The sequence below is a fragment of the Typopeltis vanoorti genome, chromosome 6 (assembly GCF_054136105.1).
Source record: "Typopeltis vanoorti isolate ZY-2024b chromosome 6, IOZ_Tvanoo_1.0, whole genome shotgun sequence".
Taxonomy (NCBI): Eukaryota; Metazoa; Arthropoda; class Arachnida; order Uropygi; family Thelyphonidae; genus Typopeltis; species Typopeltis vanoorti.
Window position 1 is genome coordinate 55,548,390 of NC_143554.1, and position 27,598 is coordinate 55,575,987.

General features: G+C 36.4%; 1 protein-coding gene across 1 annotated transcript in view; it reads left to right on the forward strand.

The window, feature by feature from the left end:
- LOC150105464 (bifunctional 3'-5' exonuclease/ATP-dependent helicase WRN-like) overlaps positions 1–27,598 on the forward strand; it is a 370,108-nt gene that overhangs the window by 267,608 nt on the left and 74,902 nt on the right. The window contains exons 20-21 of the mRNA XM_090394834.1: positions 14,193–14,224; positions 23,303–23,552. Coding sequence (XP_090250960.1) covers positions 14,193–14,224; positions 23,303–23,552 — 282 coding nt within the window. The remainder of the gene's footprint in view (positions 1–14,192; positions 14,225–23,302; positions 23,553–27,598) is intronic.

A 27,598-nucleotide genomic window follows, 5' to 3' on the forward strand; every position in this document is an offset into this window, starting at 1 on the left:
CCTTGTTATAAAACTTGAGCAAGTTACTGAAGCATGATCTACCCTTCACAGAGCCATGCTGTCCCCTGTACAGTATCTCGTTTTCATCAATCCATTCCTGTATTTTTCCCTTGACTACTTTCTCTAAGACCTTGACAACGACTCCTGATATGCTGATCGGTCGGTAATTTGCAACCGTAGTCTTGGATCCTCCTTTATGCAGTGAAACTATTTTCCCCTCTTTCCACACCTTCGGGACTAAGCCAGACCTGAGACTCAAATTAAACAACATGGTCAAGGGCACTGATAATTCTTTAGCCGCTTCACGCAAGACCCGTGCCGGTATACCATCCAATCCCACAGATGTGTTCACATTAAGGTTCTGTAATAGACTAGTCACCTCCACTTCATTCATCACTATTCCCGTTTAAACTAACGGTTCCTTCATTTTTTCAATGTCACCACCTGGATGATATGCATTTGCAAAATGGGCGCTCAGTAACTCCACTATATCGACTGATTCAGTGACCTCCTTACCATTGTCATTCCTTAAAATCATTATACCGTGTACAGTTTTTTTCTTGCTTGCAGCATATTGAAAGAACTGTTTTGGATTCTCTTTTGCTTGCAAAGCTAGTTTCCTTTCATAATCGGCTTTTGCTTTTTTTACCACACTCGTTACCTTTCTGGCCTGCACTTTATACCGTTCGTGTGCCTGCAGGTCACCCCTTTCTTTAAATTCCCTCCACAGTTGTTTCTTTTTTTGCAGCTCAAGCTTAATGGTGTTATTCATCCATTTAACCCCTACTTGTTTTACTATTCGGACCCTAGGTATACAATCAGCCATTACCTCCTGTAAATGCTCCTTGACCACTTCCCATGCTCTATCGACGTCCAGCCCTTGCAGTTGTACATGCCATGGCACTGATCCAAGCAATCTCCTAAGCTTGTCATACTGGCCAGCACGGTAATTCCACATATACACTGTCTTAATCGAAAATTCCACACCTTTAGCCACCTCCCAGGTCAAGACCTTATGATCACTCTCACCAATAGGTGGCAACATGGTCATATTCATTACAGTCAAATTCTCAGATGCTATTACCAGGTCAAGCACTCTCACACCCCTAGTATTTTCAATTACATGCTGTCTCAGATAGTTATCCCTTAATAATTGAATAAAATCCTTTTCCTTCCTCACATGTGTCCTCTCCTCCTTCCAATCAATGTTACTATAGTTGAAATCCCCCATAATAATTACCCTCCTTCCACTCATTTCATCAATTTGTTTATGCATACCATCTCCACCATCTATTCCATCACCTGGTCTATAGCAGCACCCAGCTGTATATTTTATTCTGCCAGTCTCAATCTCACACCAAATAGCCTCAAATGAGCTCCTTTCACTATCCTGCGATACAACTTCAATTTTCCTTGGCTGCAGTTCATCAGCTATCATCAATAATACCCCTCCCCCCATTTTATTCTCTCTGTCCCTCCTAAACACACTATAACCTACACATTCTATCCCACTAACTATATCTTCTTCCGTCAGCCATGTTTCACTAATGCCAATAACCTGTGGCCGGGAAGAGCCAATCAAGGCCAAAAATTCTTCCTTCTTGTTCCTAATACTCCTGGCATTAGTATACATGAACTGCAGTGATCCCTTAGTCCCACCCCTATATTGATACGTTATTCTAAATGACCCATTCCCATTTTTTGTCCTTAGTGGTGGCTCGGGTACATTATATACATTCTTACACTCAACTGTCTCACTGATATCTGCATATCCATTCCCCTCCCCTCCTTGGTAGTTCTAGTTTCCCTGGTTTTGCACATCCATTTTCACTTCATTCAGCAACACTCTTTCCAGTCTCTGCACACCAAGTCCATTTAAATGCAGGCCATCCATCTTGTATAAGTCCTTTCGCCATTCAAACTCATTCCACACGCCCACGAATTCCACACCACACCGTCTGCATAACCTACGCATAATGTCATTTGCAATTATGGCCCTCCTCCTAAACTCCTCTCTGTCATACCGCGGCAACAGGCTAACCATTCTAACTCTGTCACTCTTTTCTTTCGCTACCTTTAACAATACTTTCAAGTCCTCTCTCATAAAAAATTTATCACCTTTCAATTCATTCGTACCCGCCACAATTATTAATTCTTTCGCCCTCTGTTTTTGCACTCTAATACTCTCACTTACATCCTTAAATTTCGCACCCGGTATATACGATTTAGTTACACTGCCATCAATCACCCCTCTTAATAACGAGTCACCATACAACACTCTTTCCTTCATTTCAGAAACTATTTCATTCTTGCACTGTTTTTTTACGTTATCCGAATCACTCTGGAAAGAGTTTTGCAGGTGCTCTAATTGCCGCTGCGCATTTTGTATCACTGCGCGCAACCTAGTGATCTCACTTCCTACAAATAATTCCTCATTATTTTTATAATTTAAACCATTTTCTCTCTCAGTATGGTTGCTTTCACTCTTTCTTAGATCACCGCTCTCATTGCCATCTTGTACATCGCAATTCTCTATTATGCCACTATTTTCACTCACATTCTGAATATTCCGGCTTTCTTCAACCATTACTATCTCACTACCTGACACATACTTCAACTCCTCACTTTGCTTACACTTTCTACACATTCTCCCACCACTATCACTTTCAATTCAAATCCAGCCTCATTCGGGAATGCATACATCCCACACACATCACATCGGACAAACTCTCTCACATTATAGTTTTTGTACAATGGCATCGTATTTTTGGACGCCATTATCTTACGTCACATTGGCGCCATATTCAAATCTATGAAACGTAACGTTATATACTAAATTAAATAACGTAATTCACACCAAAATCCCACAGACACAACAAGCTACCAAAATTAGGCAATATTACGTTATGATTTTAACCTATATTCTAATTTTTACTCAAAATTGTACTTAGCTTTCGGGAGCTCTCTGAAAATACAACCGTCCGTCTGGCCCTCTAGCGGGCAGTATGAGTGGGAGAATTTTTAGTGGGAGAATTTTTGTGATCTGCAGAATTGCATTTCTTTGATCTGTGATCCATTGCATGTGGTGAGGAGTGACAGAATTGCAAGCATACCACCCACACAGAGGGTACTTGGTCTCTGCTGCATATGTTTCCCCTGCAGTCACCGTATTTGGTCTCACTCCATTTACGAACTGGCAAAATATGTGGCTGTAGGATTTGATGCCGGCTGATTGGGAAACCTCCAGATTCATTATTAACTGGTCTGGTCCCATGTACTAACTAGCTGTAGTATTTGGTCTCCCTAAAGTCATGAACTGGCAAAATATGTGGCTGTGGGATTTGATGCTGACTCATCAGGAAACCTCCACATTCATTATTAACTGGTTCAGTCCCATGTACTAACCAGTGGCTGTCCTGTGAAACTATTCTATTGATGTACTCTTGAATGGGGGAGCGTCCAGCCCTCCCACACACACACACACACACAAACAGTGTGATTAGTATGTTATTGAGAGTGTCACTTTCACTGCATGTGGGAAGAGTTAGTGGGGAACAAACCGGAACCCTTCCCTTGCCCTAGTGACCAAACAGTCACTTCAGCTCTCTAATAAGCAAGGCGGTAGTATTTCACTAATCAATGAAAGACATCTACTACTACTTAGAGGTCTTAGTTGGTATTTCATCCAACTAGGAAAGTGATACTTTTGCAGTAGCAATATTTGCCGGGTTTTCCAGAGTCCCATTTGTGGAAATAGGATATACCACAGGAAGGTGGAGGATCGCTTGACCATGAGAGACTATATATTACACATCGACAGCTTTAGTAGCCCTTGTATGACACCTTAACACCCTTAAAAAAAGTTTTTCTTTCTGATATCTTAGATCGCTTTTCGTTTACTATCTATCTAATTGTTTTTCTTGGATGAGCCAAATTGACACACAGATAGAGGGAACTGCTATGGATTCCCTACTCTCATCTCATTTCCATCGCCCTCAAACTTCTCTCTGGCTAAGATATGTAGATGATATGTGTTCTGTTTGGACTTGTGGCCCAGATACAGACTCTGTCAGTTAATAGTCTACATCCAAGAATCCAGTTTACAATGGAAAAAGAAAATAACAATAGTTTAACCTTCCTAGACACCTTAGTAATATGTTTTCTGAATGGTGACCTGTATACTTCTCTAGTGACCTCTATTATACTGAATGGTTTACTGTATACAAAAATATACAGAATACCCTGTAATGTCATTGGTTTTCCATTTATTTGTGTTATTTCTTAATCCTAATCCCTGTCATACCTACCAAGCTTGAAGTCTCTAACCTATCTCTCTGGGGCCGCTTCTCCTTTCGGAGCTCTGACGAAATTTGTTTGACATAGCTGTGCCAGCCAGAGTCCTAGCACAGAAGAATTCTTGTACAAAGAAACCTACCCAGAGTTCAATTATTACCTAATCTTGTTAAAGTATTAAGTGCCTATAGAAATTTCAACATTGCAGTCTTGGCATAAAAACTTTCTATACTTTCTTTGGTTCCCCGTTATTCACAGGTTCGAACTTTAGTGAGTGGTAAAATCAGTCTCATGCTCAGACAAACATAGGCTTACATAGAAAAAACATGTTTATTAAATATCAAATTTGCATATAAATAAACTTCCACACATCAAAAGTATGTCATATCAAAATTCTATTTCACTAGCTAAGCAATAAGGAACATTCTAAATGTCAAATACTCTATTTTCATCTCTAGGTTAAATAAGTACACATTCATCATAAAACGTTAGTTCAAAATTCTAAGTATAGCTCGCTAACAAAGATCAATTCACATTCAACTGAATGTTGCATACTCTCAGGCTACTACTGCAATATGATTAACACGTTACTGAGCACAAAAGTCACTTAAAAGTTCTCTTTCCTTTCGATTAGAAATCTGTTCTTCTCTCTTTGCTCCAATATTAATTGTTACATGAGTAAGGAAATTTCTGTACGTTACCAGTGTCCTGAGAGGATATCACGCTTCTTTCTTCCGTCCTCGTAGAGTAATGTGGGTAAATATGAGAATGGGGAACTGGACAATGAGATTTATTTGTCCTATGGTTCCACAGAAGGTTCTACTAAGGTAGAAGGGGAGGAATTTTTTGAGGCTTTAAAAAAGCAACTGACACAATGAAAAAGGAAAAGTTGGTGCTTAGTGGGGATCTAAATAACAGAGTAGGAAATAATTGTGAGACATGCAAAAATATTTTGGGAAAATTTGGAGAAACGAGCAAAGCTAATAATAATTGCAAATATCTGTTGGATTTCTGCTCAGAACATGGACTGGTTATTGCTAACACCACGTTCCAACATAAAAATGTGCACAAATTCACATGGAGAAAAGAGGCAAGGATTAAGAAGAGTCTCATTAACTATGTTATTGTTGATAGTGATGTTTTCTCCCTGGTGTAGGACACCAGAGTGTACAGAGGATTTGAAATTGGAAGTGATCACTATTTAGTCTTGAGCAGGATAAAATTTGATTTCATATTGAAAAGAATAACATGTAAAAAAGTTTTAAAGCGAATAAAAGTTGAGCAGCTCTCAGATGTGAACTGCAGACTAAAATACAGAAAGATTATTGAAGAAAAAATGAAAGAGTTTGAGAACAGGAATCAAACTCTGGAGATTCAGTGGCAAGCCTTGAAGAAAGCTCTGATTGATTCAGCTAGAGAGGCATGTGGTGAAGTTGTCTGCAAGGATAGAAAAATTAAAACTCCATGGTGGACACAGGAAGTTAAAGAGGCGATGAAGGAAAAGAAGAAAGCATATCAAAAATTACTGGCAAATAAGTTAGCTTGTGCTCTTAGAGAATACAGGGACGAATGCTAAACACTGTGTAAAAATAGCTAAACAAAAGTCATGGGAGGACATTGGCAAGAATATAGAAAATAAATATCAAGAAGGTGGCAAAATATTCTGGAGGTTGTTGAAGAAGCTTAGGAATGGAAGAAATAGTGCTTTAAAGGAATTGGAGATGATAAAGGTGACATGAAAACGGGAGAAAAAGATATCCTTGAAGTGTGGAGTAATTACTTTGAAAAACTGCTAAATGAAACAAGTAGTGATGACAGCACAGTGGTAAAAAACACTGACCAGGCATGCAGTCAGGAATACATATCCATATATGAAGTAGAAAAAGCCATCAAAGGCTTGAAATGTGGAAAGGCAGCAGGAGTAGATGATATTCGACCAGAAATGCTGAAGTATGGTTGTATAAGAGTCTTACAATGGCTGCACTGCATAGTTCAGAAAGCCTGGACAGATGAACGAATTCCCGATGATTGGAGTAGAGCTCTAATAGTACCCATATATAAAAAGGGAAATAAAACTGAATATGAGAATTACAGAGGTATTTCCCGACTGCGTGTTCCTGGCAAGATCTATGCAAGTATACTTGAGAAGAATTGTGGAAGAAAAGCTTGGTGAAGAACAAGCTGGATTCAGGCCAAATAGAGGCTGTCAGGATCAGATCTTCACTTTATGACAAATAGTTGAGAAATCATGGCAATATAACAAAGTATTTAAGTTTTGCAGATCTGGAAAATTCATAAGACAAGGAGCAACAGAGAAGCTATTCAATACGCTGCAGTTATATGGTGTCAATGGGGCATTATATCAAGCAATACTTAGTCTTTATTTGAGTTGTAAGTCAGGCAGTTGAAGGAAGTACAGGAAGATGGTTTAATGTTAAATCTGGTGTGAGAGAAGGATGTACATTATCACCTCTGTTATTCATTATCTATATGGATCACATTATGAAGGAAAGTGGTATTAAACATGATATCAGATTTGAAGATGTTAATGTCAGCTCTTTGCTTTTTGCAGATAATGTTATACTTCTAAATAAATCCGCTGCAAGATTCTCTAACTAAATTGAATAACTGTTGTAATAGATATGGTATGAAGGTCAGCAATAAAAAGACAAAGAATGCAAATAGGCAGAATCATTGAAAATGTTAACTGTGTTGTGATTGGAGAACCTGTGGAACAAGTAAAACATTTCAGCTACTTAGGCACGATTTTTGGTGAAGATGGTAAATTAAATATAGAAATAGACAACAGAATCAACAAAGATGGTATGGTGGGAAGTCAATTGAATAAATTCATATGGAATAAGAGAGAAATTAGTCAGAACACTAAATTAGCTGTATACAAGACAGTGTTCAAACCAGTTTTAACTTATGGATCTGAGAACTGGGTCAGAAGTAAAACACTTGACCAAAGACTAGAGACTGCAGATATGAGAGTCCTGAGAAAGATTATAGCTGTGAACAGATGGCATCAATGGAAATATCATATTAAAAATAAGGATATTAGGAAAGAATTTGACATTGTCGGCATCCAGGAATGCGTTAGCAGAGATAATCTGAGGTGGTAGGGTCACTTAAACAGAATTCATAAGACAAGGAAGAATGATTAGCAAAATAAGTGTTCTCTGCCAGGTTGGCAGCAAAATGACCCAGAGGAAGACCAAGATATAGGTGGATTGATACGGTACAAAGTGCCTTAGATGATAGAAATATAAGATCTGATAATGTTGGAGTCTTGACAAGTAACAGACTAATTTGGAGGAAAATTGTAGATAGGAAGTTAGTAATAATGTAATTTTTTTCATATAGTACTATCATATCCTGTATGGTACGTGGCAAGAATTTGATGATGATGATTCTTCCATCCTTTGTAGTCATACGTCTTTCTGCTTTGTTGAGTCATGTCCACGTGGAGGTTACGCTGGTCGACGCAAATCGCCATTCCTTGCACTTTGCCGGACAATTGTTCGTCTACCGGATCAATGTCTTCATCTCCGTCCTTCAAAGGGGGGAACTTTTCAGCTGTCTCACATCAGTAAACTCTTACCGATGACCCTAGTTGATGTCTGCCATCAGCTCATGTATAGGATGCCTGACTCCTTCAGCTAGCAACTGGGAAGGAGATTACTTCCGGTGCTGTCGATCGGTCAGCACTGCTTGTCCACATGAGAAACAGGAACAGAAAAAACGGGAGTCAAAACCCGTGTGAACTTGCCTTTTATTCTTCTTTGTAGTGCCCTCTTTTCGCATCAGAGGATCTCTCATTGCGCTTTCCTATTCGCCTCCTACGTGGTTGCATCACACTTCTGCTTCTTGAAGAGCGCTCTTTTCGTCAAATGCGAGTTCAGCTCATCTTTCACGAACGCTTTCACTTCGGGCGGTACGTTAGGCAGCTAAGTAGCAACCTTTGGACCATTCTTACATAGGGTATAATTTTGACATCAATAACTTTAAACAATATTATTCTATTTACACATACAATTTTCTCCTCTATTTTACTTCTTTCTAAGGTAATTCTAACAGGTTTTCTTTTATATTTGCTTTCTTAACTAGTAGTACAAGTATTTCTAGCTCAGAATTGCGTTTCTTGTTAAATCTTGAATGAATGATTCTTTTGTTGAAAGAGTCCTCATTCAAGATCTGACAACCCACTCACACAGGCAGATACATTCATAAACTTTCCCACCACTGCTCTCAACAATATGATATCATTAAAATTCTAATGCAATAAAGCCTATAATCATTGTTCCAGTGGAATTTCTCTTTCATCAGAACTCAAACATACAAAATACCTTCCTATCCTGTGGCTACAGTTCTTACAGAATTAAATATGACTTCTACATTGCTTCCATCTTGGTATCACCACCTCTGGGTCTGGCTCCCACTGGTGATACCACAATAAATGTCAAAACTGGTCTGGGTAGTGGCCCTTCCCTTAACGCATGGCATTATACATCTCCACAAGGAGATGTATAATGCCATGTAAATAGTAAATACAACCTCTGCACAGCTTTTAAGGCCATCAGAAACTTGCTACTCTTATCCATTCTACCAAAGATTAGCACACTCCTCTCTCACTGCTTAGGGTGTGTAAAGTGTCCTCTTCCTGGAAGTTAGCATACTTTGGACAGACAGGTAAGTCAGCCACCATCTGTTTAGTAGAACATACAACTTACATCTCCAATCATGACTATGATTAATCTCGTCTTGCAGGGACAAAGTAGATATTAAAGATCCAACGTGTATTGGATACCATTTACAGGATCTTCTGAGGGAAAAAAAAAAAAAAAAAAAAACTCCATGCTCAAAACCACCTTGATTTTGGAATCTGCAGTTGTACTCAGAAATCAACCAAATGTAAACAAATGCAGTTGCTAGAAACTTCCTAAAATTTGAGAAACATTAATCATCAGACAGCCCAATTTACATCCTATTCTTACATATGCCATAGACGGTGTACCACCTAGATAGGACTTCAGAATCATGTTCACATATTTCATTTAGTATTGTATTGCCTTTGTATGTGTGTGTTACAAGTGTTAATTGTACTTCCTAAAGATGTTTCCATGACTGTGACGAAATATTGGAAGAATTAAAATAGTTTTTAATATTTTCTTGGTACTGTCAGTACTCCATTAAGCCTTCAACATGACCTCCCAGCACTTAAGCCCTTATACATAGCTACTAAATTCCACTTGAATTTTCTTACAGCTGCAGGTTGTAAGAAACTTGTTGTTGTTCGCAACAACAACAACTCGAGGATAAAGTGGTTAGTCCCATGCCCTCCGGTGTGTCCTGTGTCTGTAGATGTGTGTTCACAGTTTGCCTGTTCTGCGGGAACAAAAAACCTGAGTTTCTGGGTGATAAAAAAACTCTTACCTCTGTATGAGACTGGCTAACTTACCTTTTGCTGAAAGAGACTAGCTAAAGATTCCTTACATCACTGATGGGAATCCGAACCCAGGTCTTTTCGACCAAAGGGCTTTGTCTGTATTGACTGAGCTATGGAGGCTCAACTTTTGGATTTTACAGAAGTAAATGTGATACATAGCGTATATTTTCAATACATATTATCCATGTGGCTGTTTAGGTTGTTAATTCATCATTTAATGTATGAGTTCACCTTTACAGAGATCTTCAGTGCCAAAATCATGCTTATATTTCTTTTCAAGAAATGCCAATTATGATTTTAGAATCTTGTTTGCTGATTGATGTTATTTTGTAATGTCTGTATGTAAAGTGCCCATTGGTAATGCTTTTATGATAGTGATTAAATATTTGTAATTAAGTTAGTTCTAATTTAATTTATAGGCGTATTAAGCCAAGCTACAAGATGATTAAGTGTGGCACTAGGGTGTAAATAAATTCATTGTTTATACTGTAGTCCCCTTATCTCCACGGGTTCGCTATCTGCATTTTCAGTTACCTGCTGTCAACCCTGGTGCGAAAATATTAAATGGGAAATTTCAGAAATAAGCAATTTATAATTACATCGACAAAGTAGATATTAAAGATCCAACATTATTTCAAAGCTGAATGTTTGTAGAAACAATGAAAGTTCCATAAGTTGATCTGAGAATGTATGAAAATACAATCCTCAGCATCCTCGAGTTGCCTTAGCTACTTAAATCAAGTAGTGCAAACTAAGGCAACTCAAGGATTCCGAGGATTGTATTCTCGTTAGTTCTCAGGTCAACTTATGGAACTTTCATAGTTTATGCAAACATTTGTCTTTGAAATAATGTTGGATCTAATATCCACTTTGCCTGCGTAATTTTACATCAATCAAATGAAGCCATATGGCTTTTTTTTTTCAGTGACAATTCATAAGTTTTAAATTGTGTGGCATTCTGAGTGGTTCTCAGATCGACTACTACGTATCACAATCCTTGTGTTCAATTAACCCTTATTTTACTTAATAATAGCCGCAAATTGCAAGAATAGTGATGCATGCAATTTGGATATTCCAAAGAGAAGCCATTCCTTCTAAGTGGAAAAGGTGAAAGTTCTTGACTTCAGTTAACGCCTTTTTATTCCTGTATAGGGAGTAGGTGAGGCCGGTTTAGCCCTATCTAACTTTTGGAGACTGAGTGGGCAGTTCAATCTCCACTGGTACCCAATCAGAGATAGCTGGCCCAAGGCTATCACTAATTAAGCGGCATGCAGTGAAGAGAGATGACTCAACAAGTGCCTTCATCTCTTGGTCCCTAACACAATATATTTTTAATGTCTGAAATAATGTGTGTTCTACTGTTGATTTTCTTGAGTTTATGGGACGAAAAACCCGAGTTTCCAGGAGAAAAAACCCTCTTACCATTGCCAGAGATTGACTAACTCGGGAACCCGTTGAAAAAAGGCTTAGAAAAATTTCGACTAGAGCCAACTGTCATACAAGGCTGAATGCACTGATTCTCGTTCTTGACTTCATAAAATAATAAATAAATAATAATAAACATATGCTGAGGTTGCTAAGATTCCATTCACATTCAGATAACTCTTATTAAAGTATGCTGTTATAATTGTTCTATTTTATTATTAGTTATTGTTGTTAATCTCTTATTGTGCTTAATTTATAAATTAAACTCTCATAGGTTTGTATGTTTAAGAAAAAACATGGTGTATATATATATAGGGTTCGGTATTATCTGTGATTTCAGGTATCTGCGAGGCATTTTTGAACTTATCCCCTGTGGATAAGAGGGGACTACTGTATATTCAGTTTAATATTTAATGGTATTAATTGATAACACCATAATAAGAAATGAGATTTATTAAACTGCTGGTATTTCACTATAATGTCACTGTTTGGAGGAACAGCTGAAATTTGCAAAAAAAAAAAAAAAAAAAAAAAAAACTATTATTGCATCTTTCAGAGCAGTTTATGTGTATTACATGGAAGCTTAAAATGACTGTCTCCGAAATTTTTGGTAAATTAATGTAGCTATGCTTGTTGAGGTTTGGTGAGTGCTTCATTGCTGATTCTGACAAAAAATTGTAAGAAAATTAGACTAGCTCATAGAAATCATTACAAGCCTTAGGTATTATTTTTGAAGTCATCAGCACTGAGTCACTTCCTGAATCTCAACAAGTATAACTGCATTAAGTTACCAAAAATATTGGTGCAGTCATTTTAAGATCATCTTCAACCTGAAAGTGACAGCTGAGTTGGATAACGGGAATGGTTACATAATGATACTGGTGAATTTTGCAAAAGCGTTTGACAGGATATTTATATGGAACTTTGTTACACAAACTGTAACAAATGGGGATTGATATGAAACTATTGATATGGATACAAGGGTGGCTGATGTACAGATACAAAAAAAGTAGTATATGAAGAAGCAGAATCCAGGAGAAAGAAAGTGACTAGTAGTGTGCTGCAAGGCTGCTTGGACCACTGCTGTTTAATTTGTACATAAATGATATATGAAATAATTTGGGAGGGTGGTTGAACCTTGGAATGCATTGCCTGAGAGAGAGAGAGAGAGAGAGTGAGTGAGTGGTTGGAACAGGAACGATCAATGGGTTTAAGGAGTGGTATGATAAACTTTGTGTTTCCTAAAAATGACTTCCAGGATGAGTCTTTTGACTCCATGGAGGCCTGGATAATAATAATAACATGCAGGGTTATTCAGAAGTCCATGAAACATTTTAAACATTCACCACTAATAAACTGTGCAACAGATAGTGGTGAGTTTTACACAGAAAGAACTACAAACTCTCCAAATTGGCTTGAGAAAACCATCCGAGCATCGTTGCTGTGGTTTGCCACTAGGAGGCAATAGTAGTAAAGATGGCACTGAGTAAGTGTAAGAAGTCATTTTGTGTATTAGAACCAATACGCAAGAACCACGTTTATTGTGACAGTGCAGCGAAGATGTTGAGCAGAATTCCAGAAGAACTGCATGTGTACAACAGTATCAAGACGTGGTATGAGAAATTCCAAGATGAAGGCTGCCTGTGCAATGCTCCTCAGCCAGGACATCCAGGGTGAAATGAAGAAATTATGGATTGTGTTAGAGAAGCCTATGCGCACATCCTGGGAAGTCCACTATACGCGCAAGTTTAGAAGCTGGTATCTCGCAACAAAGTGTGGCAAATTCTCAAAAGGTAGTGGCCCTTCCCTTAATGCATAACATTATACATATCTGCAAGGAGATGTGGTTTGCATTATGGGAGATGCTGAGATAGGAGTGATGTTAGTTCGGTCCACCTTTGCTACAAGTTACCTGGTGTTGTACTACCTTACCCCCAGTCCTGAAGATATTTTCAGGCACAAACTTAGTTTGCTCTCACTTGGATAAAGGATTAAACTAAATTTATTATAGTCTAACCAAGTGAAAAATAAACTTTGAACATCTTTCTCTAAATCCAGAGTAATTTAATAAAAAGATGGCACATCTTTTGGCAACTCCTGTAGGTAAAGATGACCTCGCCATTGCTTCTGCCTGGTATCTCCACTTCTGGGCCTGGCTCCCACTGAAGAGACCTCAATAAAGGTCGAAACTAGTCTGGGTAGTGGCCCTTCGATTAATGCATAACATTATACATATCCGCAAGGAGATGTGTTTTGCATTATGGGAGATACTGAGATAGGAGTGAAGTTAGCTCGGTCCACCTTTGCTATGATTTGCCTGGTGTTGTACTACCTTACCTCAGTCCTGAAGATATTTTCAGGTGCAAATTTCACACTTGGATAAAGGATGAAACTAAATTTATTATGTCTGCCTTTTGATCGTCTTCCTCCAGTGATTACATTCAAGACTATATTTGGTAATCTCTGAGAGAACATTTTTTGGAGATGTACAAATCATCTTAATTAATACAGGATTAATGAGGGACTAGATTTTTTTGTTTAGAGAATGGTGAATGAATGGAGTGGTTTGCTAGAGTTAGTTGTGAGTGCTTTGTCTGTTAATGGATTCAAGGTATTCAGTTCAATGTATGATAGATGTTGTGCAAATAGTTTGTGTTTTCCATGATGAGTCTTATGACTCCATCGAGGTGTCTGTGCAATAATAACCTAATGGTGAACTACTATGGAAAGTGTGATGCTAGGATATCCATTGTTTTGCTTATTATAATTGGAATTATTTCCAAAAAATACTTGATTCTAAGTGCCTTATGTTGTAATATTTTTGTTCTCCAGAAATGCTGATGAAATCCAGCATCTCTGAATGATATAATAATAGTAGCTAAAAGAAAGGATTTAAAGAAAAGACACACTTAAAAATACTCTGAAGTGTTATAAAAAATACACACCATTAATTTTTTTATAAAATTTGATTAATATAAACTGCTATAGTTGCATAACAGGACTGTTTTTTTCTCTCTTTATGAAGGTCAAAAACTGAAAATTGGTGGAAAGCTTTTGGTGAGTATTGCTGTAAATGTTTTAAAGTGATCTTGGTGTGTTTTAAGTGTATTTATTTTATTACATTCACAAAAATTATAGATCATTCTCAGAACATTTTTATTTCTATTCAAAATACTTTTGGTCACTGTTTAGTACTGATATATATATTTTAATAATACAATTGCTTTATGAATATAGCAAACAGCACTGTAAATTAACTAGAAAAAAGTCCTAACCAAAGCCCATGATTTCAGTGCTATACCAAACAAAAATTATAAAGCAAGTCCTCTCATCCCAAGGAGTTGTGTAGTGAGCATCAGCTGTATTATGTCATTTTCTGTCACAAATTTTCCATTTGTGTTTAATAAAACCATATTTGTTAATATTAGGCTTTTTTTTTTTTATCTGCTACTGATTTTAAATAGAGTCTTTAAGTTTGAAAGACTCTTTTATGGGGAAATAATCGTAAGCCAGCCTGGATGGCCAAGTGGCTAATGTATCCACTCTCCAACCAGCAGGCTGCAGGTTCCAATCCTGCTGTGCTCGTTGATGTTTGTGAATGTCTTTAGGTGAGTGATGGAGGATGGAGTTCAATTGCCTGGTGTGAGACCACTGCTCCACTTATTGGAGCCCCAAAGTGGCTTGAAAAAGTTCCATGTTTGATCCATAGAGTGGGGTTTCTCACATCGTTAAAAAATAACAAAAAATATATATATATAATCAATAAAAAATAGGGAAAAATTTATTCTTGAAACCCACCCCACAGGATGAATGTATTATAAGTTTTGTGGGTGGGACTCACATAAAAATAAATAAAAAATAAGACTTGAGTCTTCATTTAGTCTAATTTTATTTCTTCTACTTATTGTTTCTTGTATGTTTTTGTGTGTTATTACAATTTTAACATTGTATTCCTGAAGATCTCTCTGTGACAGAGGCAAAATATTGAAACATTTAAATCTGCTGTTTAATTATTTCTCTTTGTGCCATAATTATTCCATTAAAATTGTGTTATTGTGATGTTCCTTCCCTGATCTTCTGATTTCTCTCAGTGTAGCCAGTTAACGATCTTCCTGCTAGTGAACTGTGAATTTTATAGGCACTTGGATGTTTCTGGAAAGGATTTACTATCTTTAAGAGACATTAGGAGGCTGATGTCTCCTAATGATGGACTTGCTTATGAGCATTAGGAATATATAAATCTTTGATGAAGTTAACATGCTTAGCGTTTCCTTCTTTTTATTGTCATCTCTAAGATGTGAAATGCTCTGTTTTCAGAGTATTAATAAGTCTCAATTTTAGTAATTTTATGTAAGGTGGAGCAGAGATTCATCACGAAGATTACATCCTCTTTGGGTTTTGTTGATCAAGATATCTGAAAAAGGACAGTATATTATTTCTTTCCAGTTCCATTTAAATTTTATTGTTATGTGTTGGGAAAAGGAGAAAATTATTTAGCTCAGGTTGGTATTATCAACCTCAGTTAGATAAGAGAGTTTCTTTTATATATCTTTTTGTATACAGATTAGCATCTAATGAAGACAAGGACTATCTAGTGTTAAACCATATTATTTATTATAAATCTGACTTTCCATTCAAAAAAAGTTCGAATGGAGGTTGTATTTCTATCCTTCTTCTGTTTGAAAAAAAAAAAAAAAAATAGATTTTCCATATGAAAGGGAACTTCATCTACTATGCATTTGGTAAATATGGAAACATCTAAACTAGCCAAAATATATGGCAAGAAGAGATTTAATTTGAAAAGCTTTTTGACTAAGTTTAAAATATATCTGATATAGGAATTGGTAGATTCTTGAAAAGTGCTTTGGTGACAGATAAGTTGGAGAGCTCATCCCATTCACAACAGGACATGCTGAAGGGGCTGACTTGCAGATCTTTAGTACCTTATATAGGAATGGAGGTAAAACATAACAAGATTTGAGTTGTAATTAATCAGATGTGATACAAAGGCCTATCTTCCTTCCTTATCTCAGTGTAATTTCTGCTCACTTCATTAAAGATTTAAATATTAGATTGTTGCTTATTAGAATGTATGCTATTCAAAAAACTGCACAATCTCCTCAGGTAAGTTTCAGTGTAAGTGAAAGTAAAATCAAAAGTAAAGATATTAAAATGGAGGATATTATTGATCATCCATATTTTATAGCCAAATATAAAAAGAAACTTAAAGTTTCAAAATTTACTAGAGCATTCATGAGAACATAACCTTTGGCATCAAATTGTATTGATTTTCACTATTTAAAAGACATAAACCCTGCCCTAGGAGCCCATATATTCAATTTTTATTAGAGCTTATATTAGGTTTCACTGGCACACCTACCAAGAGTTTCACTTATGCTGAATTTGACTTTCTGGTATAGATTGATCTCTTCTAAGTTTCTGAGAATCAGCATTTTGAAACAGCTTCAGCCCATTGAAATCTAAGTTAAGCACTAATTAAAGGCAAACATATGGTCTCCTGAGCAGAGCTTGTGTTTTTTAAGTAGTGCAAACTAAGGCAACTCTGGCTATAAGCTCTGTGGTAAATATCAAAACTTGTTAAAGTTTATTTTTTATATGTGACCATAAAATATGGATAGATCCATAATATCCTCCATTTTAATATCTCAATTACTCCAGAATGAAGCCTTTCATCCCTATACTCTAATAATCAAAAATCAAAAATAATAATGCTACAAAAAGTATTTTGAAAAATTAATTAATGAAATAAATAGGGATATGCAAAAGGATGGAGGAGATATAGTCATGGAGCCAATTGCTAACATTCTGTTATTTGGCAAAATCTGTGAAGTATTCATAACTAAACATATACATGTAAGCCACAGTAATTAGATTTTTAATAAGTAAATATTTTGTCCTAATTCCTAACATAACAAGAATGGGAATGAAAGATGAAAAACAGGAAGGCAGTTGGACCTGATAACATCCATATAGAAGTATGGAAAATGTCTAGGTCAATGGTTCTTAACCTTTTTTGCCTGGCACCTTTCAACTATTTGTATAGCTTGATGCCCCTGCTTAGTTTTACACTAGATTAATGACTCAGTGAGATAATTATCATATATTATTAGGCTAACCTAAATTACCATCAACATATTTGAACTGATAGTTAATTTAAAATTAATGACTTTGATACAAATTAATTTTTACTCAAAAAATATCTAAACTTACAGTATTTAATAAGCCAATCATTAATAGCTTCCCTGAGCCTGATGAGATCCTGCTAATTTTTCAATATCAGGTCCAGTGTTCGACAAACGAAGTCTCATATCTCCTCTTTCACTTATTTACAATCTCTTTCACTGCTTAGGTAATGATTGCAACACGATGCTGAATCCTTTCTCAATCAAGTATGAAGAAGGAAAAGCAATGAGCAGTAATTTTATTTCTTGCCAAAGCTGAAGATACTTGCATTGCATGTTTGGACAGAATCTTTCATACCCACACTGCTGAAATAAGTCACTAAATTCTTCACACAAATTTGGATGAACAGAGGTGGTATCAGAAAGAAAGAAATGGATTTATGACCCAATCAAATATTTTAAGCTCATCAGAGTAAGTAGCAAATAAATTTGAACAGTATTGCCAGACATACAGTGTTCTGAATAGTGTTGCCAAACATACAATATAAATAGGGATGCTAGATTAAATATGGAATTTTTTGCTTTTATTATATTAGTAGTATTATAACACTTACTGCCTCCCCCCCTCAGCATTCACAACACCCCCAAGGGGATGCTACCACCGTTAAGAACCACTGTTCTAATTGAATTAGACGTGACTCTGTTAATTGATGCCTTTAACCTAATCATTGAAGTTAAAAAAATTCCAGAGGAATGGAGAGAGAAAGAGAGTATATTGGTTCCAATGCATAAGAACAAAGTTGATACCCAGTTCTGTAGCAACTACAGAGGAATTAAACTCATGAGTCACATTATGAAGGTATGGGAACAAGTAATTGAGAAGAGATTGCAAAGCTTAGTGTCATTTAGCAAAGACTAATTTGGATTTATGCCCACGCAGGGAACAACTGATGAAAGGTACCAGGAGAGTAACATGGAACTTTTTCTGATCTTCATTGATTTGGAAAAGGCCTTTGATATAGTCCTAAGAAAAGAGATATGGAAAAGCATGAGAAAGAAAATGATTTCAGAAAAGTATGTACTTGTACAAGGCATGTATGATGGTAGTAAAACAAGGATAAGATGTGGAGTAGGAACCACTGAGGCACATTCCCAGTAAAAGTCAGGTTCATCAAGAGTCAGCTTTGAGCCCCCTTCTTATTTGTTATGCTCTTGGATGTGTTGACAGAGACAGTAAGAACTGAATCACCCATGATGTTTGTTGATTATGTGATGATTTGCACAAAGTCTGAGCAGGAAGCAGAAGGAAGACGAACAATGGAGGAAATCATTGGAAAACAGTGGTTTGAAGATCAGTAGAAATAAGACAGAGTATGTGTGTTGTGTGAAGCAGCAGAACATATAGCATTGCAGGGCACATGCTTGCCAGTATCTAGGTTCACTTATCTAGGATCATTTGGCCAAACGTGATGCATACCCAAACTCAGAATTCAATAGGAGGATCCAGTATCAGGGTGGATAAACTGTGAAAAAAAAAGGTTTCAGGTATCTTGTGTAATACAAAAGTATGTAGAAGTTAAAAGGAAAGATCTACAAAATGGTAGTAAGATCTGCACTAATGTATAGCAGCAAGACCTAGCAGAGGACCAAGAGTTGAGAGAAGAGAATGGACATAGCTGAAATATGAATGGTGAGACTTGCAAGTGATGTAACAAGATTGCACAAGATCAAAAACTTACTGATCAGGGGGAAAATGAAGGTAATCCAAGTATCTGGGAAGATTAGGGAATCAAAGCTGAGGTGGTTTGGTCATGTTATGCAACAAAATAAAAGCTGTGTGGGAAGGAGAGTGCTGGAGATGAAGTCACTTGTCAAAAGAAGTAAGGGGAGACCTAAACAATGATGGCTGGACAGCTTATGAGGGGATCTCCAAGACCTCACACTAAAGAAGAAAATGGCCTTGAACAGAACTGAGCATAGAAGGTTGATCTCCTGCAGCAACCCTACTGGAGTGGGAATGAAGCCGAAGAAGAATGATGCTATAAAAAGGTTTCATTCATTATTAATCTTTTTTTTTTTTTTTTCATGACAAAGTGTAACTCAATTTTTGAGGCATTATTTCACTTCTTGTGTGTGTGTGTGTGTGTGGGTGTTCAACCTCTGTGATTAACATTCAGTTACAAAAATAATAAGTTTGTAAGAGAAAAAAATTCAGGTATCTAAAAATTTACTCCTTTTATCAGAAGGTAAAATTACAGCCAACTTTGGGACAGCAATGCCCTTTCCTTCACTTTCAGCAGATAATTTTTAGCAGTGTTGCTATAGTGAGAGTACTATAGTGACTCACAGTATAGCATACTCCTGGGTCTACAGGAATTGCTTGGTATAGTATATGAATGCCTTTTAGTATACTGTTGTACCAATGGGGCTTTGGTATGATTTTTTTCAGCAGTTTGTTGTATGGTGTTGCTATAGTGAGAGTCAACTATATATATGGAGCTTGGAGAAACACAACCTTTTGTCTCACTGTACATAGGCACCAGTTATTTGGCCACATTATATAGACACATTAGATACATTTTAGTCCATTAAAACAGACAGTATGCTAAAATAAAACTTAACTATACGAAAAGAATCAGATAACTCTGTCTTTGCAATTACTCGATCTAGCACTCTCAAACTCATCACATGCTACCTCGTAATTATTCCTTAGTAACTCCATAATTCTGTTTCCTTCCTCCCATGCGAATCTGTGTTGAAGCCCCCCCCCCCCCACACACACACAGGCCAGAAGGATGGCCAGTATGGTAAGGAAGACAAAGTCACTGTATGAGAGGAAATTAGCTGTGCAGAACAGCTGCTGCCCAACATCCTTTCACAGCACACCTTGAAACCCACAGAACAAGTTTCTTTTCCTCTTCCTTCATCCTGGCTACTACTGTACTGTGGAACAGTCTCTCCCCTGATGTATTTCCCAAGGAATTCAATCGACAGGCTTCTAAATCAAATGAAAACAACTTTCTTCTTTCCATTCCTACTACCCATACACAGTACTAAAGGTTGATCAACCAACCTCTCGTGTATGGGCCCAACATAATAAAAATTAAAAATAATAACTTGTCATCAAGACTCTCTTGGCATAAACGCATAATAACCATTGCCTCCTTAACATTCACAAAATTAGGATTCCTGTTTTGCTCAAAGCACTACTTTACCTCTGAACAGCTGTTAATCCTGTACAAATCAAAAATATGCCGTCCATTGAGTACTGCTAACCAGTCTGGTGCAGTACCCCCCCCCCCCCCCAAACGATCCCTTAAAATACTCAATGCATTACAGACAAGTGCAATCAAACTGATTAATGACTCATCTCTTAGCAACTCACTCTAACTGCTCTCATACAGGTGAAAATGCATGCAGGTATATACTGCATGCATTTTCTGTAAATATCATCATCATCAAATTCCTGCCATGTACCCTCAAGGGGGTGTACAGGATATGATAGTACTACATGAAAAATTTATATCATTACTATCTTCCTATTTACAATTTTCATCCAAAACTGTCTGTTACCTGTCAAGACTCCAACATTATAAGATCTTAGATTTCTATCTTCTAAGGCACTTTTTACCGTTTATCAATCCACCTATATCTTGGTCTTCCACTGGGGCTTTTTCCTGCCAACCTGGCACAGAACACTTCTTTTGCTAATCTTAACTTGCCCATTCTGTTTAAATGACCATGCCACCTGAGATAAGCTCTGCTAATGCATTCCTGGATGCTGACAATGTCAAGTTCCTTCCTAATAGCCTCATTTTTAATATGATATTGCCATCGATGCCATTTGTTCATGCCCCTAATCTTTCTTAGGACTCTCATATCTGCAGTCTCTAAGTGTTTTACTTCTGACCCAGCTCTCAGATTGGTCTGAACACTATCTTGTATACAACTAATTTAGCATTTTGACTAATTTCTCTCTTATTCCATATAAATTTATTCATTTGACTTCCTACCTACCAGCTTTGTTGATTCTGTCTATTTCCATATTTAATTTTTACTTCACTAAAAATCATGCCTAAGTAGCTGAAATGTTTTACTTGTTCCACAGGTTCCCCATTCACAACACAGTTGACATTTTCAACAATTCTACCTATTTTCATTGTCTTTGTCTTTTTAATGCTGACCTTCATACCATATCTATTACAACAGTTATTCAATTTAGTCGGGGAATCTTGCAAACTTGTAGTGGATTTATTTAGAAGTATGACATTGTCCGCATAAAGCAAAGAGCTGACATTAACTTCTCCAATTTTGATGTCAGGTTTAATAACACTTTCCTTCATAATGTGATCCATATAGATAATGAATAACAGAAGGGATAAGGTACATCCTTGTCTGACACCAGATTCAACATTAAACCATCTTCCTGTACTTTCTTCAATTCTAACTGCTGACATACAACTCAAATAGACTAAGTGTTGCTTGATATAATGCCATATTGACACCATATAACTGTGGCGTATTGAATAGCTTCTCTCTTGCTCCTTGTCATATGAATTTTCCAGATCTGCAAAACTTAAATACAGATCTTTGTTATATTCCCATGATTTCTCAACTATTTGTCGTAAGTGAAGATCTGATCCTGACAGCCTTGATTTGGCCTGAATCCAGCTTGTTCTTCACCAAGCTTTTCTTCCACAATCCTTTTCAACCATTTCTCAAGTATACTTATGTAAATCTTACCAGGAACATTCAGTAGAGAAATACCTCTGTAATTCTCACATTCAATTTTATATCCTTTATATATATATATATATGGATACTATGGGAGCTCTACTGCAATCATCCAGAATTCATCTCTCTGTCCAGGTCTTCTGAATAACAGAAGACCTGGAGTCTTATAAGTCTTACAAGGAGCTATAAAAGTCTTACAGTGGCTGCACTGCAGCCACTGTAAGCCTTTTATAGCTCCATACTTGAGCATTTCTGGCCAAATGTCATCTATTCCTGCTGCCTTTCCATTGATGGCTTTTTCTACTTCAAGTATGGATATGTATTTCTGACTGCATGCCTGTTAAGTGTTTTTTACCACTGTGCCCTCACTGCTTGTTTCATTGAGCAATTTTTTGAAGTAATTACTCCATACTTCAAGGATATCTTTTTATTCAGTTTTCATGTCACCTTTATCATCTCTAATTCCTTTTACAGCACTCTTTCCTCCATTTCTGAGCTTCTTCAACAACCTTCAGAATATTTTGCCACCTTCTTGATATTTATTTTCTATGTTCTTACCAAGTCTTCCCATGACTTTTGTTTTTGTTAGTTTTACACAGTGTTTAGCTTTCTTACATTTGTCTCTGTATTCCCTAAGAGCACAAGCTGACTTATTTGCCAGGAACTTTTGATATGCTTTCTTCTTTTCCTTCACTGCCTCTTTAACTTCCTGTGTCCACCATGAAGTTCTGATTTTTCTATCCTTGCTGACAACCTCACCACATGCCACTCTGGCTGAATCAGTCAGTGTTTTCTTCAGGGCTTGCCACTGAATCCCAAATTTTGGTTCCTGTTTTGTAAATATTTTCATAGTAAATGTTAATCAGAACTAGCCTCTCTCTCTACCAAATTCATTGAAACACATGCAGTTGCCATTTAATACTCCTGTGCAGTTCATCTCCATAATCACATCCTTAATTGCTGCTGCTGCTGTATTCTGGAAAATCCTTCCCTCCCATGTGTTTCCAAAGGATTACAATGCACAGGCCTTAAAATCTGATGTGAACAAGTTCCTCCTTTCTCAGATCTCTTTCTATATATGTTACTAATATACAATAAGTTGACCAATCAACCTATCATGTGCAGGCCCAACATAATATTAAAATTTTCAAAATATTTCTTCTCTGCTTTGGAACTACAACATATTTATTATGATTTAGTTGGATGGATCTACTAGATAGATTTTTGTAATCTAGTATAATATTTTGTAAATTATTAGGAAGGTTGCTTTTATGTGAAGAGTACTTAGTTGAGAAAATGGTACGTCATGGTTCAAGTATATCATCAGTTGACCTGTCTCAAAAAGCACTTACTTGGCTTTGCTCATCAAATGCTACAGATATGTCTTTGTATCTAGAACCCAGTAATGAGTTACGCCTATTAGGGGAATATCGCTCTCATCTCAATAGTGAGAAATCAGAAAGCACTGGTGTCACCAAACATCACATCAGAGTAACTGTTAATGAAAGGTAAGGCACTCTTTTAAAGCTAATGTGTTTAATTTTAGATAACTTGATATTTGCTCTTGCTTTCCCTTGTAAGAACAGTTCAATATCTTTATAATATCTAAGTTTTTTTTGTTTGCTGTATTATTTATTATATCTGTAATTGTAGATAAGGTCTTCTCTTTGTTTAAGTTGTTGTAAACATTGTTATTGGGGGGAAATGAGCATTCCTTTTGTATCAAAAAGAGTAAATTTTCCTCTTTACTCACTTCAGCTTTTCCATAAAAAAATGTGTAAAAATATTGTATTCTTATATCTTCGGAATCAATAGTAAACTTGTTATTATCTGGGAAATCTCATTTGCTAATAATCAGTGATGACATTTTGTTTGCTGTTAGCTTTATGAGACATGTTTTTTAAACTCCATAATGGTCCAGAAACTTTTTACTCAACTTTAATACAATGGATGTGCATGGCTGAATAAGAATGCTATTTAGCAAGAAGAATCTTGCTTCAGAAAACGTGGTATTTTAAATGATACCTCAGTCCTCTAAATAATAAGGTAGTGGGCTCACCATTCAAAAAAAAAAAAAAAAAAAAATCCTCTACTAACCTAATCACTGTTTATAGTTCTGGTAAATAACAGTAAGCATATAGCTTAGTTTCGTAAGATAGTCTGCATAATATATCAAATCCAGAGATGGCACTGTTTCAGCCACAGGCTCTCTCAGAAAATGTACCTTCTCTTCCTTGCCAACATTGATGTCAGGGTATAGAAGGTATGGTGCCAACCACATCAATCTTTAAGTTTTTTTTTGTTGTTGTTTTGTTTTAAATAGCACCCACTACATTGGAGTTGAGTTAATTGTTTCACTCCCTTTTACTATTTAGTGCATGGAATGTACTTCATTAAATGATTCTAGTATCCAAAACTCATGGACTTGAGAATTTTTATTTTTATTTTTTTGATAAATTCAAGACAAATCTGTTTTTACTTCTACAATATATATGTACTTAATTTTCACTTACAGTTCTCCAGTATTAGATTTGTGCCTTTTTTTTTGTTGTTAAACCTGTCTCTCTCAACAATAATCTCAATAATCTCTCTCTCTCTCTCTCACACACACACACCTATCTCATATTTTTCTTATTTCTCCTTTACTGTTTTCAGCTCTTAGGTCTTCTGCATTCATGATACCATGTGATAACAGTAGTATAAAGGATGCAGTTTATCTTATATTCATGTTCACTTGTATCTATATTTATCCAAGCGAGATGCACATTTCATTTTGATAGAGAGGTGAACTTGAGCAAAGTTGACTACAGAACTGCAAGCTTTACCTAATATCTTGCCCCATGCAGATAGGCAGTGATATCTAAGGCCAACGTGCATTGCATACTTCTGTTTTTTTATATGCTAACAGGCTTACTGAGATTATTGTTCCAGGAGATAGGATTTCCAGGTTAGAAGACATCAAAAGGGTGTTCATGGGAAAAAGGTAGTGATTAAAGCTGCTTTGAAGCAATGGAAAAACAAACAAAAAAAAAAAACACTACCTGGTGCAGACTGTGGAGCACATAACATCATGAATTACTGATTACTTGCTGAAGTTAAGTTAAATTGAAAGAAGTAGAAACAAACATACTGTATTAGATCTAAATTGCATGACAGAGGCATTTAAAGTAGAAGTTGGATAGAAGTTAAATTTGTATAAGACAGGAAAGATATAGCAGAACTGTGGGAAGAAACAAACCAGTAAAAAAGAAACAGAAGTAGTATTTCATTGAGAAAGAGATTGTAAATGGCTCTCAGAAGAGGCTGTCAAATAGCAAAAGAAAGAGGAAGAATGCAACTTCAGGGAAATAAAGGTTTAGACAGCTGAATGAATATTTACAGATGCAAGCTAGGAAAAATTAACACATTTAACTAACTAAAGGTGCAGGGAAAATCAAGGTAAAATAATATCGCAATAAGAATGAGATATCTTTTTAGAACAATAAATCAAGTTACAGGAAAGTTTTTAGGGAGTGATGAAAGGTAATTTGGGAAAAGTTTGTGGAAGAAGTGGGGGAAAAAGATTGAAGATGTTTGTAAAGGGAGTGTGTAAAAAAAGACATTGAAAGAGAATTTGAAAGAGGGAATTTGTGATAATTCCCTCATTCATGCCATCCTCCCCTCTCCCAAAAAAAAAAAAGTCAAATTCAAGAGAATATGACAGCTAGAGCTGTTGGGTTACTTTTCCATGAAAATAAAGTTATGCTGAAAGTAATCCAAAAGAAGGCTGGAACTGTAAATGAACAATGGAAATGACAAGGGAAGTTTTAGCAGTGGTGGAATTAGAAAATATGAGATGGATTATGGAAAGAGAATTTTTTTTAAAAGTATTCATCTGCTATATTTATGTTAAAGTATTTGATGAATATAGTCATCCCTCGACTTACGTCGGGGTTCCGTTCCATCCGGCAGGAAGTAAGTTGATACATTAAATCAACAGAGTTTTGGGGGGTTAGGAACTTAACCTTAATAAGTATACTGTCAATTTAATTTTTAAAGCTTATACGACTGTGCTGTGCATTACTGCCACTATAAAACAGGAGAATAATCACCCAAATCTTCCTATCACAATCACATCTTCATTACCTTCCCTATGTGAAGGACCAGGCTGCAGCTCTTCTGGTGTAACCTTTTGTTTTATGATGAAAATTTTCAATATGCTTAGCTTATTCCTCTTCTTCTTTTCATCATAAATTTGTTTATAGCAAACAAACACATCACACTTTCCTTTCTTCTAATAAGTAATGTTCAACATTGTGGTCCATGTCTTCAGCCATTTTGAGAACATTGCTAACTGCAGAGAACATTTCTGCAAAACCCTTCACTGTGAATTGTTTAACTACCTCTTCTTGTTTCTCTTTTCCCTCTTCCTTTTCTCATTCTTCCTCTTCTGCAACATGTTCCTCCAGTTCAATCAATTCTTCGTTGGTCAACTCTTTATGGGCACTTTCTATGAATTGAACTATATCTTCATCATTCACTTCGAGATTCAGATTGTTTGCTAGGTCCACTATTTCTTTACTCAACTTACAAAGGTCGTCATTTTTTTCAAAACTTCCAAAATCATGCACAAACCTTTTTAATGTCTTTGTCCATATGCCACTCATACATTGAAAGGTCACTTGTCTCAAGCCACAGCAATATTTTTAATTGCATGATAAATATTGAATACTTTTCAGAATTGCACAAGAGTCTGATCATTTCCTTCAGTGGCAGAAATGACTTGTGAAAAAAGTTCTCCGTAGATAATAAATCTTAAACACTGAAAGAACCCTGATCCATCGGTTGGATCAATGAAGTAGTGTTTGGAGGGAGAAACATGACCTTGATCTTGGGGTGAAGATCACCGATGTCAGGTGGATGACCTGGATCATTATCTAGAATTAATAAAATCTTGCACACAATAGCTTTCCATTTCACTCGCATAACAGTTGATTAAGGCATCCGCAAACAATTTTTGAGTCATCCACTACTTCTTATTGCTCCAATAATGAACTGGAAGAGTGTGCTTTCTAATGTTTTTGAAGGCTCATGGATTCTCACTGTGCCATATCACAAGTAGCTTCAGTTTATATCTAGCCACATTACCCCCCCCCCAACAGAATCATAATATGGTCTTTAAGATTTTTGAAACCAGGCATAGATTTTAGTTTTTAGTGGATGAATTTCTACTTGGACATTATTTTCCAAAACAGGAGCTCTCATCCATATTAAATATTTGCTGTGGCAAATAATCTTCCCCATAATAATTTATCTAATTTCTCCACAAACTCCTTGGCAGGCTTCTCATTGGCACTTGCAGATTCACTAAAGTATGCAGTGCAGAACTCTTCTTGAATCTCATGAATCAACCGGAAGTAGTGTTGAATTCTTAGTCATAATCAGGCTCTTCTTTCTCCTTCAACATGTTGAAGAGACTTAGTGCCTTAGCGGTTATGGTCATAGTGCTAAGGGGTATGCACTTTTGGTTCAGGTCCTCTATCCATGATACAAGTAGCTTTTCCACATCACCAAT